The sequence below is a fragment of the Papio anubis genome, chromosome 7 (assembly GCF_008728515.1).
Source record: "Papio anubis isolate 15944 chromosome 7, Panubis1.0, whole genome shotgun sequence".
Taxonomy (NCBI): Eukaryota; Metazoa; Chordata; class Mammalia; order Primates; family Cercopithecidae; genus Papio; species Papio anubis.
This window is the reverse complement of record NC_044982.1, coordinates 2,789,424-2,808,472: the sequence shown is the minus strand read 5'-3', so window position 1 is coordinate 2,808,472 and position 19,049 is coordinate 2,789,424. Positions and strand designations below refer to the sequence as shown.

Sequence of the window (19,049 nt, the reverse complement as noted above, 5' to 3'; positions counted from 1 at the left end):
ACACCAATCAGAGGCGAAACGACGCCGACGTGGCTGACGAACCAACCAATCCAAAGTCTCAATCTTTCTGGGAAGGGCGGAGCGCATCCGGGCCAGCCCTCGCCGCCGATTGGTGACTGACCACAGGGTGGCAGGGGCGGTGCCCTTACGCGGATTGGAGAGGGCAGCGATGGGGCGGAGTTCAAGCTCCGATTAGTCCGCGTTCCGTGGCGGGCTTGGCGATTGGACGCCGGTGCTGTCAGCCGTGCGAGGACCGGGGCGGGGCGGGCGGTGCCCCGGGCTGGGCTAGGGGCCGGGTGCGGGGCAGCGGGCCGAGAGACTGAGGCGGCGTCATGTCCTCCGAGGTGTCCGCGCGCCGCGACGCCAAGAAGCTGGTGCGCTCCCCTAGCGGCCTGCGCATGGTGCCCGAGCACCGCGCCTTCGGAAGCCCGTTCGGCCTGGAGGAGCCGCAGTGGGTCCCGGACAAGGAGGTGGGTGGTCGTCGCCCTGGCCCGCGCCTCCGACCCGCCCCGCCGCTCCGGCCCGGCCAGCGGGCTTCCGGGCTCCTGCGGCGCCCCCTCCGCCTCCAGGCGGCCCCTTCCCCAGCCGGCCCCCGCCCCACTCTCCCCCAGGTTGGCCGCGTACCCAGGCCGCCGCCTCAGGCTCCTGCGCCCGCGGGGAGGGCGGGAGGCGCGCGGGGTCCAGGTGCGGGGGTCCCGGGAGGGCAGGAGGCCCTGCACCTGCCCAGGGCGGGCGCCGGGAGGCGGGGTGCGGGGCGCGGGCTGGCCCCGGGGGTGGGTGCGGCCCTGCCCGAGGCCGGTTCGTGCTGGGCTGGCGCGTGTGGACTGCGTCCGGAGAGCCGGGGCTCGCTCCTGAGAAAGTGGAAGGCGGCGCGCGTTCCTCGCAGGCTCGGCAGGGAGGGTGCGTGCTGTCCGCCGAAGCGCTGGAGCCGGCGGCCCCGCAGGGGTCCCGCCCGGGAATCTGGGGAGGCGTCGGTGCCTCGGGCGGGTGGCGGGTTCCGAAGCCATCTCCTGCTCAGAAGCCGGGCCGGGAGGAGGGCCAGGACCCACTCTGCGGGCCTGGCTGCCCCCACTTCCCTTTCGTCTACACCACCCTCCACCTCGGAAGCGAGATCGCAGTCGCCCACTGGACAGTTTGAAGGAGACCGCAGATCTGCACGCGTTTCCCTTAGGCCTAGACACGGCGGGAATTGCCCAGGCCACTCCTGCAGCAATTGGAGCGGGGGCGGGGGGTCCCTGAGCCAGGCGGTCCTCTGGGCCTCCTGCGGGGTTCCCTGTGACCTGATCGGAGGTGCCTTTGCCTCACACGAGCCCACTGGCCAGCTAGGAAGGCCCTGAGTGCATTTAATCCCACTGCCTGTGTGCTAACAGGTGTGTCCAGTTTCTGTTCTGTGGATTTTAACCACGATAAAAAAAAATTGGGGGAGAAAGATAATTTTTGTAATATGACTTTCATGCTTAACACATGTTACAGATTCGTTTAATTCCCTCAGTGAGAGAACTAAGCAGACGTTGGAACTAGGTTCAAGAAGTCAAAGTAGCACTAATTGCGTTCATTGAAGCTTGGTCGGAGGCCTGGTGGGGGGGTGGGCGGCCACAGAGCCTCGGGGACAGGACGGAATTCGAGTGACTCGGGAAGTGTCTCAGCATCTACAGTGTCAGTGTATGCAAGTGTGTCCTGAAGAGTTGAGACCAGTGCTGCTCACCTCTCCCCAGTATCGCCACCCTAAGGAGTCTTTTTAGACACTTTCCCCCTAATCATCCGCCTATGACATCCTTTTTAAATTTTACTTTTAAGTTGACAAGTGAAAATTGTATGTATTTATGGTGTAATGAACTCTTAATAGCACAGAAATACTCCACATCTGTATGAACCGTATGGAGCACGTGAGAAAGTGTGGCCGAGACGAGGCAGAAGTTTCCAGCAAAGCACAATGTCTTTCTCCCTACTGTACACATGCACTGATCGTACAGTTCTGTTTTTTAGTTAACCACTGTGTTCCCCTCCTTCATTCTCTCTTCCAGAGCCCTTTTGGTATCAGCTGAATCGTTGAGCATTTTCCCCCACCTTTCTTTGTGACCTCTGCTGAGGCACTGTGAAAGTCCCACGGTGACTTCCGACCGAGTGGAGTTGAAACACTTGAGTCAAGGTGGTACCCCTTGTGGAAGAGAAGATTCCTTCCCATGTTGACGTGGTGGCAGGATGCCTCTCCAGAGCCCCCCACCATGTTTGGATGATTAATTGGGATCTGAGCAGCTGAAGAAGGTCCTAGCATTGGGCGGGCTTGGGGGACAGAGAAACCATTCTAGTGAAGATGGACTTTGTCTTTGAGTTTTGTGTTGTGAATTTTATTGGAGCATGGTCTTACAGGCCAGAAGTGACCAAAGACAGTGTTCTGGAGGAACTTAGAACGGGGCAGTGAGGGCTGGAAGATTTGGAATAAAGTCCAGCTTTAGTTGCAATAGCTCGAGGGGACACTACTGTAACAGTCGCCTGGCAGGCATGTGGCGGTGCTGAAGGGGACACTGAGCCACGCTGTGCTGGCTGTGTGCTTGGGGCTGCTAAGGTGATTGTCAGGAGGTGACTCAAATGTGCAGATAACTCGTTGTGGGAAATAGGTTTATTTGTGGTTGTTCGTCACGGGGAGAGGAGAATTTGGTAGAACTTGGCAGGTGAGTAACATTGTCCTTGGCTTGGTGGCCGTGTGCCGATTGGCATCATCGTCATATCTGTAAACGTGTTGATCCATTTTCATTCCGGCTCTGTCCTTAGCCAGGGGAGTCTGAGTCCAGCCCATTGCTCAGCTCCGGAATACCAGGTGCCTGACCTGGGCTGGTTTATCAGTTTGGGCCCATGAGGGTTATCCCTTTAAAATGCTGCAAACCCCCCTGGGGAATGTGTGCCTTTCTCAGAGAGGTGGCCTGCAGCTCTCAGATTCTCAAGGAGCTCTCATGCAGAACCAGTTGAGAATCGTTTCTCCAGTCTGTGCCTCCTCAAGAACCTGTGGGGCAGGGGAGGCAGAGGCGGTGTGTAAAGCTTCGTGCGACACCAGTTTGGATAGAGGTGCTTTGCGGGTGTGAAGGAAGCCTCAGATGATCTCTGGGGCTTGTCTGACTCTGCCATCAAATATCCGACACTGACGCAAGGCAGTGGGCTTGGGGGTGGGCGGTCCGGGCGTGCAGCCATCTGGGCTTGTCATAAGCAGCTAAGATCCTGAGTTTTATCCTTAAAATCGTTGCCGCTGTGCACCCCTCCCACCTCCCATCCGTGGCGCTGGCAGAAGCAGTGACCGCAGCTCCATGCTGGCGGGTCGACACCTTGATGGATACTCTAGATTCAGAACCAGGGAGGAGAGAGCATGTGCGTGTCTGATCACGAGCCTGGACTCGGATGAGGAGAGATCTGAAGTGAGGACTGTTGCTAGAGGCCTCTGGGGCTGTGCAGCAGGGAGAACGGGGGACCCTGAGTTCTGTGAGGGTCTCACAGGCCAGGCTGGACAGGGCTTTTCTTTTGCAGGAAGGAGTGGCCAAGGCTAGAAAGAATCAAGCTGGGGAGGTGGGATGGGCCAGTGGAGGGTCAGGACCTCCAGCAAATCAGAGAGCTGAGGCCAGAATATAAAAATTAGGTGGGCGTGATGGTGTGTGCCTATAATTCCAGCTACTCGGGAGGCTGAAGCAGGAGAATCACTTGAACCCAGGAAAGAGGTTGCAGTAAGCTGAGATTGTGCCGCTGCACTCCAGCCTGGGTGACCAAGCGAGACTGTCTCAAAAAAAAAATAAATAAATAAAAATAAAAATACAAAAAGTAGTCCGGTGTGGTGGTGTGTGCCTATATCCCAGCTACTCGGGGGACTGAGGCAGGAGAATCACTTGAACCGGGAAGAGGCGGTTGCAGTGAGCCAAGATAGTGCCACTGCACTTCAGCCTGGGCGACACAGCAAGACTCTGTCTCAAAAAAAAAAAAAAAAAAAAGTCCAGATAAGGGAATTGTGTTCCAGTTGATCATGAGGAGAATTTCTGGCCAGTGTTTTCTGGGGCAGAGAAAGGGAATTTGGAGGGCCTTGTTGTAGGTAAACAAGGGGGACATGGGGACATTTGTGATCTCTGGCTCGTATGGGGAGGGTGGTTCTCGGCGAAGGCTCTCCCAGCACACTGCAGGGTGGGGAGTTTCACAATTGTTTTCCAGGATCTCAGCGCTTGGGTAAGGCTCACCCTTGTGAGGTGCCAGGGGCTGCCAGAGCCTCCTCAGGTGTTTGGGAACCAGCAGCCTCGTGAGATACTGCCAGGGACACCGGCGAGCTTCTCAAGGGTCCCTGTGGCTGGCTAAGGTCTTTTTCTTGTTTGAGACAGGGTGTTGCTGTGTCACCCAGGCTGGAGAGCTTTTACTGATGTTAGGTAAAACTGAGGCTTTGAAGCCATGAAAAAGGATTCCCGGGCATCCTGTGGGAGGCCAGGCCGCCTTTAGCGTAGCCCTCCCGGGATGTGATCACCGTGTCTGCACCTGTCACCATCTTCAAACTGTCTGACAGCTTGAAATTCTAGAAAACTGATAGTAACGCACATGTTTCTAGTCCCTGAGATGCAAGTAGATTTTGTCCCTTAGAGGTGAAGTTGACATCCTCTCTCACCCCACCGCGGGGTCCCTGTGAGACGAGCCAGTTTACAACTCCTGTCTTCCTTCCTCATGGCCTGTATCCATGTCTGCTCTTTGGGTCCTCCTTGGAACTGGGTTTTTAATCTTATTGGTTCTCTCATTAACTAATGAGTTAAATCTTTGACATGGGCTCCTTTTCTGTTTGTAGGAGTTACACTCTACCATGTAAACATGATTGTCTTTCACTAAAGGTGCATTGATACATGTATTTAAGTTGTTTTCTGATTGACGAGTTCTTGGGGGGCTGAGAATTAGTTGACTGTGGGAGCCCCACCAGCCAGTGGGTGACACTTCTCACTGTAGTGTGGGAGCTCAGTGCGTGATGGGGCCTGACTGTCCTTTGTCACCCCAGCCTCAAAGGGAGGGCAGGCATATGTCCTGAAATTTGGTTCTTTTTATGGTAACTTTTTTTGAACATCCATTTAAACTCCCTAAACTATGCTTACAGATGATATTGACATTGAGGATGGAGGCGCTTTTGGTTTCTTGCGTGCTGTCAAACCCCACTCTTGGCAGGTGGGCCGGGTGCTGGTTCTGAGGAGCTGCCCTGTGACCCTCGAGGGCTGTTGCTGTTGCATTAGAGTGGGGGAGCGGGTCTCGACCTGCAGGTCTCTAAGGAGCTCTGTGCTGGTGTCTGCTCCCACCGTGGAGGAACGATGGGTTTCATGATTTCTCTTTTTTGTTTTGTTTGAGACGGAGTCTCACTGTCGCCCAGGCTGGAGTGCAATGGCGCGATCTCGGCTCACTTCAACCATCGCCTCCCGGGTTCAAGCGATTCTCCTGCCTCAGCCTCCCGAGTAGCTGGAACCATAGACACCCGCCACCACACCCAGCTAACTTTTAAGTTTTATTTTGTAGAGACAGGGTCATGCTATGTTGCTCAGGCTGGTCTGAAACTCCTGAGCTCAAGCAGTCCTCCCACCTCGGCCTCCCGAAGTGCCGAGATTACAGGTGTGGCCACCATGCCTGGCCTGGTTTCTTCTTTCATTGCTTGCTTACCCACTGGGAAGCTTAGTTTATGGCATCTGCCTTGACCACCTCCGAGCATGTCATCTGGCAGGGTGGGTGTGAGTCAGTTGTTGGTTTACTGGACTAGCAAGGAGTGGACAAGCGCTGAGGGCTCTGACTCCTGTAGGTAGCCAGGGGAAGTGTGTTCCGAAATTTCACTGGGAGCCGTCTACATGCGCCTGCCCTGGTCCTCACTCCCTCTTAGCCCCACTTCCCTTGAGACAGCTCCTTCTGTGTCCATTCAGCTACCCACCCAGCCTGTGCTGGGCCCTGCAAGGTGGCCGTGGAGGCCTCCTGTGGAAGTGAGTGCCCGCCCCAGAGAGGCCTGGGCGGAGGCTGCCTCTGTGATGCCACTGCACAGGGCACAGAGGGCTCCTGGAGAGCACTTGGGCCCCGCCGTCCATCCCGGGGGGCAGTGTCTGTCCTTAGCAGGCTTTTCTGGTTGGCTTGGGCAAGAGGGTCGGGCAGCAGATGGGTGTTATTAGGGTCACTGCCCGAGCTGACCCTGCCTCACTCTCCCTCTTTGTCTCTGTGTGTTTGTCACAGGCTGCACCTCTGGCCTCGTGGCCCTCACTAAACACCTTTATTATTTATTTATTCATTTTCCTCACTAAACGTCTTGAGGCCTGCTTTATTGGGTTGTTCTTGGAGGTTTTGGTTTCCCCGGCGAATGTGCTGGTTTGAAAGTCTGCCCCAGCCAACCCTGGTGGTGACACATGTGTACCTGGGATGTGACACAGACTGAGAGGCTGGCATTCCAGACGCCGCCGGCCACCTACGGTGGAAACGGATGAATCACGCTTGATTTCTGGGCTTTGGTGTATTCTCCCTAGCTCCTAAAATAGCTGTTTCACTGAACATCAGAGCTGCTGGGTCCAATTAAAGGAGGCGCTGGTGGGAGCCTGGTCTGGTGCCCGGCTTGCTGTGCCTGCGCTTCCTTTGTGGAGTGTGCTTATGACGGGGTAGGCATTTGGCAGTAGTTTTACCTTATGTCTTCATCCACTGCTTTATTTCATATTAAATTGCTCTATTGATAATTTTTAAAATTTCTTTCACTAATATAATCAATAGGAAATTACCTTATTTAAAAATTTATACATCTAAGCTCATTGGTTATTTAGAGTAATAAACTTCTGGATCACTTATATTTTTAAGGGAGCACATCCTAGGTGTGGTCTCTTTTTTTTTTTTTTTTTTTTTTTTTGAGACAGGGTCTCACTCTGCTTCCCAGGCTGGAGTGCAGTGATATGAACATGGCTCACTGCAGCCTTGACCTCCTGGGCTCAAGCCATCCTCCCAGCTCTGCCTCCCAAGTAGCTGGGACTACAGGTGTGCACCACCACGCCTGGCTCATTTAAAAAAAAAATGTTCCTAGAGACAGGGTCTCGCTGTGTTGCCCAGGCTAGTCTTAAACTCCTGGGCTCAAGTGATCCTCCTGCCTCAGCCTCCCAAAGTGCTGGGATTACAGGCGTGAGCCACTGCTCCAGCAGTGTGGTTTTACATTTAGAAATTGGCCTTTCAACTTTCCCAAACACAGACTACACAGTAAATGTGAAAAGCAGTCCTCTGTCAGCACCATTTGCTGAGAATATTGAGAGGACACCCCCTCCTTTCGGGCACTGTGGGCCAGGGTCACCACGGAGAGACCGTCAACAGTTATTCTCACTGGAACCTGGTGATAACGTGGCTTTGTGTTTGCTTAAGCTCAGAGTTAAAACCCCCGTGAAGCTTTCTCTAGCAGATTCTAGTGGATTCTGTGGCTAGTGGACGTCTGGGGTCAGGGAAGGGACCACCACACAGAGGCAGGGACTGTGCCACCGCACAGTGGGCAGAGCGTTCCGGAACCAACAGGCCCATTCGAGGGCAATGGCAGGGCTGGGCCGCAGCACAGTGAGGGCGGGGAACAGTCAGACCATGCCCACAGCCTGTGGGCAGGGAGCCCCTGGCAGAGCTGCGAGCTGGACTTTGTAGATGCTTCCAGAAGGCTGGGGCGGGCCAGACCTGGTTTCCAAGTCCAGGAAGCAGCTTAAAAGCAAAGGGAAACAGAAAAAGGCTGGTCGTGGGATCTCATAAAGCTCAGGACCTGCCTGAGTTGGGGCAGTGGCGACATGGAACTCGGCAGGGATGAGGCCCTCGTGTGGGTCACGAGGGGCCAGTCCTTGCTGCAGAATGGCGTCCGAAGGGCCCCTGATGTGCGCCACAACCGGGACCTCTGTCCTCCCCCAGTGAGGCTCCCACACATGTGGCTGTGGACCCCAGAGGACTCCTTCCAGAAGCATCTGCAGAGTCCCAGGACCACCAGACTCTGTTTTGCCAACTAAGCACAGTGGGCACTTGGCACCCGATGTGGACTGTCTCTGAGCCCCCTGTGGAGGGGCTGCAGGCTTCTTGTGCTGCGTGTGTGGGTCCCGCAGGCTGGAGGGAGGCCCTACTTTTGCAGAGCGCAGGGTGGCGGGGACACGGTGAGGGTGGCGGCTGTGACGGCACCACATCGGAGCAACTCCTCCGCACTGACATCTTCTGGGGCTCAGAGAAGGGGCTGGACTTCCCAGAGGAGGGGTGCAGGGCAGGGGAGAGTCCCCATGCCCGTGAGGGAGAGGATCAGGGCAGGGTGGTGGAGGATCCATGGCTGGGCCCCCAGACCCCAGGGAGGCTGTGCAGCCATGTCAGAGGCGCTGGAGGATTGGGCGGCCACCAGGTCCCCACCGCGGCTCAGACCCAGGGGCCTGTGTTTCAGAAGGTGCTCGGCCCTGGTGACCCCACAGGCCTTGCCTGCCTTGTTGTGGAATCAGCCGCAGCCGTGTTTGCCGGCCCGGAGTTGGGGCTGGAACAGTGCCATGCGTGTGGGAGCAGCTTTCCTACCGAGGGGCCGAGCCCTATCAGCTGCTTGTCGGTGCCAGCACAGCCCGTCTGTCCTTGATGGAGCTCTGAGGCGGCTCTCACGTTAGATAAGACGTTTGAACTCGTGTGTGGCTTGGTAATGCTGTGGCCACCTCCAGTCTGCCTCCTTTTTGAGACTTCAGGCCCTCAGCTTATGCTCGCCAGGTAATTCCTGGTCTCGTTTGGGGGCCCCCTCTTCCCCCGGAAGGGAAAAGGGGACTTCATGGAGCGAAGGTCTTCTCCTACATCTCTTTTGAGTATTACTGTGCTTCGAACGTGGATGATTCTTGGTCAATATTCATCCGAGTCCTTAATCATCAGAAGCAAAAAGACCCTCCACCTCTCCCAAGAGGACCCCTTTGAGTCACACCATTCGGTCGCTGGCTCATTTAACCCACACCTGTTTCTAGTTCACCACCCACCACCTAGGTCTCTGGCAGCGAGGACCAAAGTGGGGTGTGCTTGTCACACCAGGCGGCAGCCTCGCTGGGCCCTTCTTGTTTCATCCTTACCAAGGGCCCCAGAGCACGAGGGTCTTGTTCTCATGAAGCTGAGGGAGGCGAGGCGTCCTGGGTCCCACAGCCCCCATGTGCTGCTGAAGGGCCTGTTGGGGAGTGGGTGGGCAGCACCGAGGCCCAGCTTTGAAAAAGGCTGTACCGGCTCACCGAATCCGCGGACCACCATTTTCATGGCAAAAGTGTCCTTTACTCTGTTAAAAGAATGCACAGTGGCTGGGCGCGGTGGCTCACGCCTGTAATCCAAGCACTTTGGGAGGCCGAGATGGGCGGATCACGAGGTCAGGAGATCGAGACCATCCTGGCTAACCCGATGAAACCCCGTCTCTACTAAAAATACAAAAAAATTAGCTGGGCATAGTGGTGGCGCCTGTAGTCCCAGCTACTCGGGAGGCTGAGGCAGGAGAATGGCGTGAACCCGGGAGGCGGAGCTTGCAGTGAGCCGATCTCGCCACCGCACTCCAGCCTGGGCGACTGAGCAAGACTCCGTCTCAAAAAACAAAAAAAAGAAAAAAGAATGCATGGTGGCACAGATTTCCTTCAGAGCAGGTCTGAATGTCTTCCCCTTGGATTGGAGTCCCTGCTGTTAGAGCGGGGGAGCCGGCGGTGATGGCGGCATCCTCATGCTGCGCTCATGCCGGTGTCAGGGCCCCCCTGCCATCTGGAGTGAGCAGGAGGCAGCCAGGCCAGGACGGAGCCTTCCCAGCTGAGGTTTGGGAGTTCCGTGCCTTTGGTGCCGAGGGTGAGCGTGTTCACGGTGACTTCGTCCCATGAGGAGGTTCGAGCTAGGAACCCCCTGCGAGTGGTAAATGCATCCGGCCTGCTGTTCTAAGTGGAGACGGCAGGCACAGCTGGGACCTGGGCCCCTCCAAAGCAGGCACCTCACTGGGCCGCGCTCCATCTGGGGCTGCTGCAAGAAGCTGGGCTGTGGCCAGTCCTGAGGTCTCTGCAGCCCTCACGGGAGCTTGAGGCCTGGCTGGTTCTTCTAAGGAGTTGGCCGGGTGGCCATGGCTGCCCCCAGTGGGGCGTGGCCTCGGGCTTGTGGCCTCTTTAGTGAGGGCCTCCTGGCAAGGGCTCAGAGCGCAGCGTCAGTTGGGGGCTTCAGGATAGACCACCACATGTGTGTCTCTGGGTGCTTGGTAAACATACCCTGTGCTTTGGTGACAATTTTTTTGTCTAGTCAAGTGAAGCAGTGGAAATTCAGGGAGCATCTTAAATCTGTTTTATTTCTAAGCGATTGATTTCAATTCCACCTTCACTCTTAGACCGACCAAGCATCTGAGGTGCGCAGGCCGCAGAGGGCTCTTTTCAGAGTGGGCTTCTTTGCCATCTGGCATCTTCCGGGTTGCCCTGCTCTCCTGTGTTGAGGCGTCATACTTAACCTGTTCCCCACATATGAAAGGCTCTGGCCACCCCGCGGAGCATAGGCCCAGGCAGTGTGCGTTTGTTTGAAACAATTCATGAAGAAGGCACCTTCTCCTCTAGCCTTGACCAAGCCCTGCCGGTGTGCACCAGGCACCACACAGCTGGGCCGGGCCACCGCGCCTCCTCTCTCCCTCCTGGGCACAGCCGCTCTTGGTGTGACTGCCACAGCTTCGTAAAGAGAATATACTTCTTTATTTCCTTATGGCCACAGTGACCTAACAACGCCCAGCAGATGGCCACAGGGTCTGTGGTCCCCTGGATTTCAGTGGCACCCGGCCATCACTCTGGGACTCTGGGTGTTAAACATGAAATGAGGCCCCCTGAACAGCCGTTAGACAATTTTTTTTTTTTTTTTTTCCTGGAACAGGCTCTCATTCTGTAACCCAGGCTGAAGTTCAGTGGCGTGATTACAGCTCACTGCAACCTCTGCCTCCTGGGCTCAAGTGATCCTCCCACCTCAGCCTCCCAAGTGGCTGGGACTGCAGGTGTGCACCACCACACCAGTAATTTTGTTTTTTTCTTTTGGTAGTGATGGGGTCTCACCATGTTGCCCAGGCTGGTCTCCTGGGCTCAGGTGATCCGCCCACCTCATCCTCTCAAGGTGCTGGGATTACAGACATGAGCCACCGCGCCCAGCCCCTTAGATAATTTCAAGGGTAATTCTGAGGCTCTAGTGAGGCAGCTGAAGAAACTTCAGATGTGATTCCAACTCAGCAGAAATAGCCCCGCCCTCAGGATGGTTGCCTCCTGGCTGCTGTGGTGAGGCAGAGGAGGACGTCTTCCCAGAGGGCATCCCCAGTGCCAGCACAGCACCACCTTGCCATGGGGCTTCAGGCCTGCCGTGACCCCTTGGGGAAAGTGAGCCCCATGGCCACCTGCCCAGTTCCCAGGTCTTGTGTGGTCAGAATTCCTGGTGGGCCCTGAGCCCAGTCACCTTCCTGTTTCTGTCTGCGTTTGTACATTCTGTGTGCATAGAACTGTGTTTGCCAAGAAAGTCCAGCCTTGTGAGCCCGGGCTTGTGCGTCTCGGAGCTTCTCTGCGCCTGGGTCCTCCAGGTGAGGAAGCATCTTCAGGGCGTCCCCAGGTCTGACATGCGTCCATGACACACACCAGCCTGTGTGTGCTTCAGCTGCTTCCAGGGGTTCCTTCACTGGCGGGGGTCAGGGCACGCACGCCAGGACTCCAAGTAAAGAACCAGAATAATAAGCTTTATGTCTCAGTACCTGGACTTTTGCCGGCTGGCGCGCAGCCCCAGAATCAGCAGGTCCCCATGCCCGCCTCGTTTGTGAAGTGGGTGCTAGCACAGCCTTCCCTGGTTTAGGGGTTTAGGTTGGCTCCTGCTGTGGGTTTCCTAGTCTCTTCACGGCGTTGCTCTTTGGTTCCAGTAACAGGACCAGGGCCAAAAAGGTGTTGCTAAGGTGAACTGCTGTTGGGTCCAGTGTGGAGGGACCTGAAATGCCGGGATGCACGTTCTGCTGCAAGACAGTCAAACCCCAAGCCCACCTCAGGCCCAGACCCCATGGGTACGCTGGGTGCATCTCCTGCAGGCCTCGGAGCAGCCTGCATCCCACTGCATTGGCTCTGGAGCCTGGGCACAGGCGACCAGTCCACCATCCTGCGTCACAAGCCTGCCTGCCTCAGGCCGCTTGGGTGTGGGGGGAGGTAGCAGGGCCCAGCTTTCTCAACAGCCCGGGGTCCTGCCCCAGCGACATGGTGAGTGACTAAACTGGGTTTTAACGCTTTGTCGTCTCTTTCCTAGTGTCGGAGATGTATGCAGTGTGACGCCAAGTTTGACTTTCTCACCAGAAAGGTGAGCTGAGGCTGCTGAGTGGGGGTGGTGGGAAGAGGGGAGGGGCCCTAACAGGACAGCTGCCCCTTCTGGCAGGGGACGGATGTCATCTTGTGGCTCGTTTTTTTTTTTTTTTTTTTTTTTTCCTGAGGCGGAGTTTTGCTCTTGTTGCCCAGGCTGGAGTGCAGTGGCTCCATCTCGGCTCACTGCAACCTCTGCCTCTCGGGTTCGAGGGATTCTCCTGCCTCAGCCTCCTGAGTAGCTGGGATTACAGGCACCCACCACCATGCCCGGCTAATTTTTGTATTTTTAGTAGAGATGGAGTTTCACCATGTTGGCTAGGCTGGTCTAGAACTCCTGACCTCAGATGATCCTCCCACCTCAGCCTCCCAAAGTGCTGGGATTATAGGGGTGAGCCACCGCACCCAGCCATTATGGCTCGTTTTGAGTGTCAGCCGTGCCCTATTTCCGTGGAAAGTGACTGGGCTGATTCTGCTGGATGCCATGGGGTGGGGATGCAGCTTGCGAGGCCTGTGCACCTACCTCTTACCCTGCCCTGTCCTGCTTTGCCCTCGCTAAGTGTGTTGCCCCTAATGTGTGCCCAGCTCATGGCGCCCCGAGGCCCGAGGGCGTCCTAAGCAGTGGGACTTGGGTAGTTGAAAGAAAGAGCTGAAAAACAGCCATTTTGATCCACAATTTTGAAAAAAGGGCCTCATTTCCCAGGTGAGGTGAAGCCCTGCTGTGTGGTGGGGAGCCCAGGGGCTGGCGTCAAGAGGTGCGTGTGTGCAGCAGCCAGCAGGGGGGCCTCGCGTTTAGGCGCGGCCCTGGCAGTGCCAGGCCAGCAGGGTCCACACCCGGGGCCGCTTGTCCCCTGCCCCTTCTCACTGCCAATCCTCCCGCATCTGCCCAGCACCATTGTCGCCGCTGCGGGAAGTGCTTCTGCGACAGGTGCTGCAGCCAGAAGGTGCCGCTGCGGCGCATGTGCTTTGTGGACCCCGTGCGGCAGTGCGCGGAGTGCGCCCTGGTGTCCCACAAGGAGGCGGAGTTCTACGACAAGCAGCTCAAAGTGCTCCTGAGCGGTAAGGACGCGGGTCCTGCAGTCCTGCGCGGCCGCCAGCCGGCTTCTCGTGTCTGTGGCGATGCTGTGGGCTGTGCACAGGGCGTTCTGCTTCTCTTTGACGTTGTCTCGCCTTCCCTCCCTTCCCTGTTTTCTTCTGGATTCGTTTAGAAGCAGTTATAGAGCCTTCCCTTCTCTTCAGAGGCGGAATGTCGTCTAAAATGTGGGTGCTGACTCCGCTGGGCACGTCCATCAGGTGGGAGGGGAGGCCCTGGCCCAGGCAGCACCTCCCCCAGGTGGAACCCGGCGCCGGCGCTCGGGCCTTTGCGACCACCGTGGCTCCTTGATGAGGGTCCGTAGACCTTTGCCCGGTAGCACGATGCAGACCCGGTTTTGAGCCATCTCTGGGGACCTGGTGTGGGAGAAGGGCGTTCTCTGGGGGCTTATGTTGTGCCTCCCTGGAATCTCTGAGCAGCGCCTTCTCCCCACTGCCCGCCCACCTCTGGCCACTCCATCCCAGCCTCCTGTCCCCAGCTTGCCCGCCATGGGGTCTGGGACCACCTGCCTTCCCGCCCACAGCTCCGTCCTGTGTGAAACGGGCATGGTGCCTGGCTGGACAGTGGCCTTTGTTGTGCTTCCTTTCTGCTGTCTTGGTCCTGCCAGCTCTTAGGACCTGCGAGCAGAGGGGTTTATTGTTCTTTGATCTGGACCTTGGTGATGGATTCCCTGCATCCTTTGAAGGATGTAAAAAAATTTCTAGGAGCTTTGTAAGCAAGCAGAACCTGTTTAGAGCAGCACCTTTTCGTTTACCTCTTAAACCCTTGATCCATGACTGCCTTTTTGCTCAGCTGAAGAGGTCCTTAGAACAAAGCTGTGGTTTGTTTCTTGATGTTTTCACTGTGTCCTCTGTGTGCGCGTCTCCTGCTGGTACTCGTGGGAAGGGTTAGGTGGAAAAGAAGCAGACCCTGTTCTCACATTTGCTTTTGTGTTCCCAAGGAGCCACCTTCCTCGTCACGTTTGGAAACTCAGAGAAACCCGAAACTATGATTTGTCGTCTTTCCAATAACCAGAGGTAAGAGCCAGATCCTGCTTGGCACGGGGCAGCATTGTCACAGACCGGGAGCCTCGGTGGCACTGAGCCTGAGAGTGACCCGATTTGGACACTTTTATTTGATGTAGATACTTGTTTCTGGATGGAGACAGCCACTATGAAATCGAAATTGTGCACATTTCCACCGTGCAGCTCCTCACAGAAGGCTTCCCTCCCGGAGGTAAATGCCAGCACGTCCTTTCCTAAGCCAGGAGGGTTTGGTGCCATGCATGGGTGACAAGAGGAGCGTCCACTTTTGGGATCAGGCAGCCACCCTGAGGAACGGGGTCTGCTGGGTCTCCAGGACAGCCTGCCTTTCCTCTTTGGGGGGCGTGTATTTACTCAGTGGCTTTAGAACTCGCCAGGTGAGTGGCGACTTAAACCGTAAGACAACAAAGGGAAATTTGCCTCAGCATGTCATAATGATTTCCTCTGCTCTAAATGCTGTAATGTATCATTCCGTTTATTGTTGGACTCAAACCAAGGATAAAGCTCCAAATGCAATAACTGAGATCCCCAGAAAGGTCTGAGTGGTGGCTCATCGGGAGCCAGCACTTCAGCCCTCCTCCTGCAGGCGTCTGTGCAGACCAAACCCCTGGTGCTTTTCCTGGTGAGCTTTGGCCCAGCCTGGGCCTCTCCACTAAACTCCGCTGACGGGGAGCTCGCATCCTGTTATCTGCAAACTGTGCTGACAGATGCGCGTGCCGTAACCCATGTTGCTTTCTTTCCATTCTCTCACCGGCTCTTGGGTGCTCCTTCTCGCCACTGCCTGCCCACCTTCTTGCCATAGAAAAAGACATTCACGCTTACACCAGCCTCCTGGGGAGCCAGCCTGCCTCTGAAGGTCAGCCTCTTCCTCCTCGCCGGGGCTCCCTGCATGCGGCGGGCCCGTTCCTCCCCTCGCCACCTGGCTTCTGTCCACGGGGTGGTCCGTGCCAGGGTTCTTTGTGAAACCTGAATTCACTTCTTTTGGTTGACTTAAGAGAGATGTTGGATCTGGTACGTGGGTTTCTAAAGCATAAATGAAGATACCGCAGCAGATGTACTTTCTCAGTTCTGTCTCGGGGGGAGGGTTACCCAGCAGTTGACAGCTCTCTGTCAGTACCTGCCAGCCGTGAACTGGCTGAGGCCAGGGGGCATGGGTGCTCACGGGGGCTCACCTGCCCTTGGGAGCCTCTCCCAACTTTGCCCTTCCCACTGAGGCCTGGCACTCCCCAGCTCAATGTGGCCTCCTGGGACCCCTAACTCTCCTGGCACTTCTGTCAGCCTCCTGAATGATGAGGTGAGATGCCCAGGCCAGTGTTTTGCCACCTCTGTCCTGAGCTCAGGGATGTGTTTGGAGCCGGGATGGTGTCAAGCTGGTTGCCTTGAGCAGGCTGCGTGGTATAGACGCCCAGGTGCGAAGGGTAGGGTCTGGAGAAGCGGGGGTCACCCCAAGCACCCCTCTCTGCCTGCCTCCTCCTGGGGAGCCTGAGGCTCAGATGAAGGCCAGTGCTTTGGCATCCAGTGCTCCTGAGGCCGGGGCAATGGAGCCTCCGGGACTGCTCTCCTGGGCTGACTCTCCCCAGGGCTTCTGGCACTGTGTCCCTTTGTGATGGCTTGCGGGGTGCAGTGAGCCCCACTCTGCGCAGTCTCAGTAGAGCCCTTCAGACCCCAGCACCGTCTTCCAGTGGGGGCGGGGACAGTAGTAACAGTCCCCTGACCTGAAGGCAGCCAGGGGGCCGCCTGCCAGCCTGGGCCCTGTAGGGCAGGCCACACACTCATTCTTTCACGGCCAGATAGTAAACCTTTGCCAGCCACATGTGCCGTGGTAAGGTGGAGGCAGCTGCAGAAGACGGTGACAGACGGCCATGGCTATGGTCCAGTGGTGCTTTATCAAGCAAACGCAGGCGGTGGACAGAGCCAGGTCACTCTGCTCTAGAGCCCAGGCAGGACGTTACACTGATAGGGAAGGTTCCCCAGTGTAGGGGCTGGGTGGGTGTGCCCTAACCATAGAACTGGGCTTATGAAAATGTGGTTCCAGAGGCCCGGCATGGTGGGGACCTGTAACCCCAGCACTTTGGGAGGCTGAGGCGGGTGGATCACCTGAGGTCAGGAGTTCGAGACCATCCTGGCCAACATGGTGAAACCCTGTCTCTACTAAAAATATAAAAATTAGCCAGGCATGGTGGCAGGCGCCTGTAGTCTCAGCTACTTGGGAGGCTGAGGCAGGAGAATCGCTTGAACCCAGGAGGCGGAGATTGCAGTGAGCCGAGATCCCACCACTGCACTCCAGCCTGGGTGACAGAGACTCCAAAAAAAAAGAGAAAAAAAAAGCCAGGCACGGTGGTTCACACCTATAATCCTAGCACTTTGGGAGGCCGAGTTGGGCACCTGAGATCGGGAGTTCGAGACCAGCCTGACCAACATGGAGAAACCCTGTCTCTCCTAAAACTACAAAAAAGAGAAAAAAAAAAAAAAAAAAAAAGCTGGGCATGGTGGCACATGCCTGTAGTCCCAGCTACTCAGGAGGCTGAGGCAGGGGAATCCCTTGAACCCGGGAGGCGGAGGGTGCGGTGAGCCAAGATCAGGCCACTGCACTCCAGCCTGGGCAACAAGAACAAAAACTGTGTCGCGGGGGCGGGGGTGGGGAGAGGGGAAGAAAGGAAAAGTGTGGTTCCGGGGCCTCCGGCGCTTGCAGCTGCAGCCTTGACGCCCACTCCACCAACCGGCAGAAGAGCCGGCCCTGGGTGCTGATGGGGGGATGTGTGTCTGATGGAGGGGTCTCCCGAGAGGTCAGCGATTGCTCACGATGGGGCTTCCCTCCCAAGTCATTTAAGTTCATGGGAGGCTGCATCCCATGGGTCTCTTTCAACTCCAGCCCTGCCTGAAGAGTCGCTCTCTTGAGCGGTTCATTGTTGGAGCAAGTGCTGGAATTGAGTCATTGTCACTGGATCAGCTGGTCACTGCTGCCCAAAGACGGGGAGCCTGGGTCCCCTAGGTCTGGGGAGATGGCCCGTGACCAGGCTGGGGTGGCATTTCCCTGGCACTGGGCCTTTGTACTGACAGTCCCCTCTGTGCGGCTCCTCAGAGGCTGAGGCCTCCGACTCCTGGGTGTGAGGCCAGCTGTGGCCCTAACCATCTGCTTGGCCTGTCGGTGGCCAGGGCACTCTCGAGGTGGCCTCCCCTTTTCCCCCAGCCCTGGGTACAGGTGGGCATCTCTGCAGGAGCCAGTCTGGTCTGGGGGTTCTCTGAAGGCAGGAACCCCCACATGCCCCAGGGCACAGCAGCACCTCAATTAGTGGAGAACGAGGCCTCTTGTGGTGATGCGGCTCTGGTGGTTTGTCCCCAGCCCTGGGGCACCCGGCTGAGTGTCTTCGTCCCTCTCCCACCTACCCTGTGAGCTTGGGGTCTCCCTTCAGAGGCCTGAGATGGTGTTTCCTGGGTGCTCCTGAGCACCAGTCCTCACCGCCAGGCTACTCTTGGGACCAGCACAAGGTTAGGAAGGTGTCCTGGCCACCACCACCTTGGGGCTGGTGACCACCTGGGCACTCAGGGTCTCCTTTGGGCCGGCTTACCTCGTCTCCCTCCTCCAGGAGGCAACGCACGGGCCACAGGCATGTTCCTGCAGTATACAGTGCCGGGGACGGAGGGTGTGACCCAGCTGAAGCTGACAGCGGTGGAGGACGCGAATGTGGGCAGGAGGCAGGCGGTGGCGTGGCTAGTGGCCATGCACAAGGTACCTGAGCCCAGGCCAGGGAGGCTGGGCCCTTTGGCTTAGAGCAAAAGCTTGCCTTTCCCAGAGGAAGCTGTGTCCTGCCATTTGACCCCCATTCCCACAATCTGTTCCCCCTCGGCTGGGGTGCCCATGCCATCTCCCCTCAAATGCACTCAGGCTTGGCTCCACCAGGCACAGGACCAAGCAGGTCTCACTGTGTTGATCTTATCTGATCTGCAGGCTGCAAAGCTCCTCTACGAATCTCGGGACCAGTAACTCTACGTGGGTCTGAGCTTGGAGTACGTGTGGTCACCAGGACTGAGTTGCTTGGAACAGCAGAGCCTGCTCCTTGCGCACCACAGGGATTAATCCTGCTTGTGCTGGGAAATGCAACTCATGTATCTGGAGAAACAGAAGTGTTCACTTATCTAGTGCAATATGTTCACAGTTTATTAATGCTTTAAACAGCTTCATGTTTTAGAATTTGTGTATTGTCAATACTTAATTGGGGGTGGGAGAGACTGAGCTACACTACTGCTAAACTATTTTTAGCATAATATATACTGTTTTTATGAGTTCCCAGGTTTACTAGAAGGTTCTGGCCCATCGATACTCATTTCATTTAACTCTTCCACAGAACCAGTTTGGGTAGTAGGAACTCAGGCTTCTGATCTGCAGTAGAGCCTGCTCGCCTCTAATAGCCAGTTTACAGCACTTGCCTTAGCCTGTTTTACAGACTGTCCACTTACCTTATCACTAATTTTGGACTTTTGGGCTGTGAGTGATCCTTTGATACTTCACTAAGGGGAACGTGGGGGCTTTGTGTTTTGTACTTTTCACTCACTATTTCACTTTATTAAGATGACTGTACAGCAATTTGTATATAAAGCTTATGATTAAAACCTATTTTGAACATACGGACAAGGCCTCGCCTT

General features: G+C 56.3%; 1 protein-coding gene across 3 annotated transcripts; it reads left to right on the top strand.

Moving 5' to 3' along the window:
• The first annotated feature begins 220 nt into the window (after positions 1-220).
• Positions 221-19,035, top strand: ZFYVE21 (zinc finger FYVE-type containing 21). 3 transcript variants are annotated; one of them, XM_003902322.4, is made up of 8 exons: positions 221-470; positions 12,241-12,291; positions 13,181-13,349; positions 14,324-14,399; positions 14,507-14,598; positions 15,208-15,261; positions 17,993-18,135; positions 18,355-19,035. In XM_003902322.4, exons 1-8 carry the CDS (start codon positions 333-335, stop codon positions 18,388-18,390), a joined length of 759 nt encoding a protein of 252 aa, XP_003902371.1. In that variant the 5' UTR covers positions 221-332; the 3' UTR covers positions 18,391-19,035. The 3 variants fall into 3 exon arrangements, with proteins under 3 accessions (XP_003902371.1, XP_003902370.1, XP_021797335.2); XM_003902321.4 differs by lacking the exon at positions 15,208-15,261; XM_021941643.2 differs by lacking the exons at positions 15,208-15,261; positions 17,993-18,135 and having other exon boundaries at positions 18,355-19,031.
• Positions 19,036-19,049: the final 14 nt, after the last annotated feature.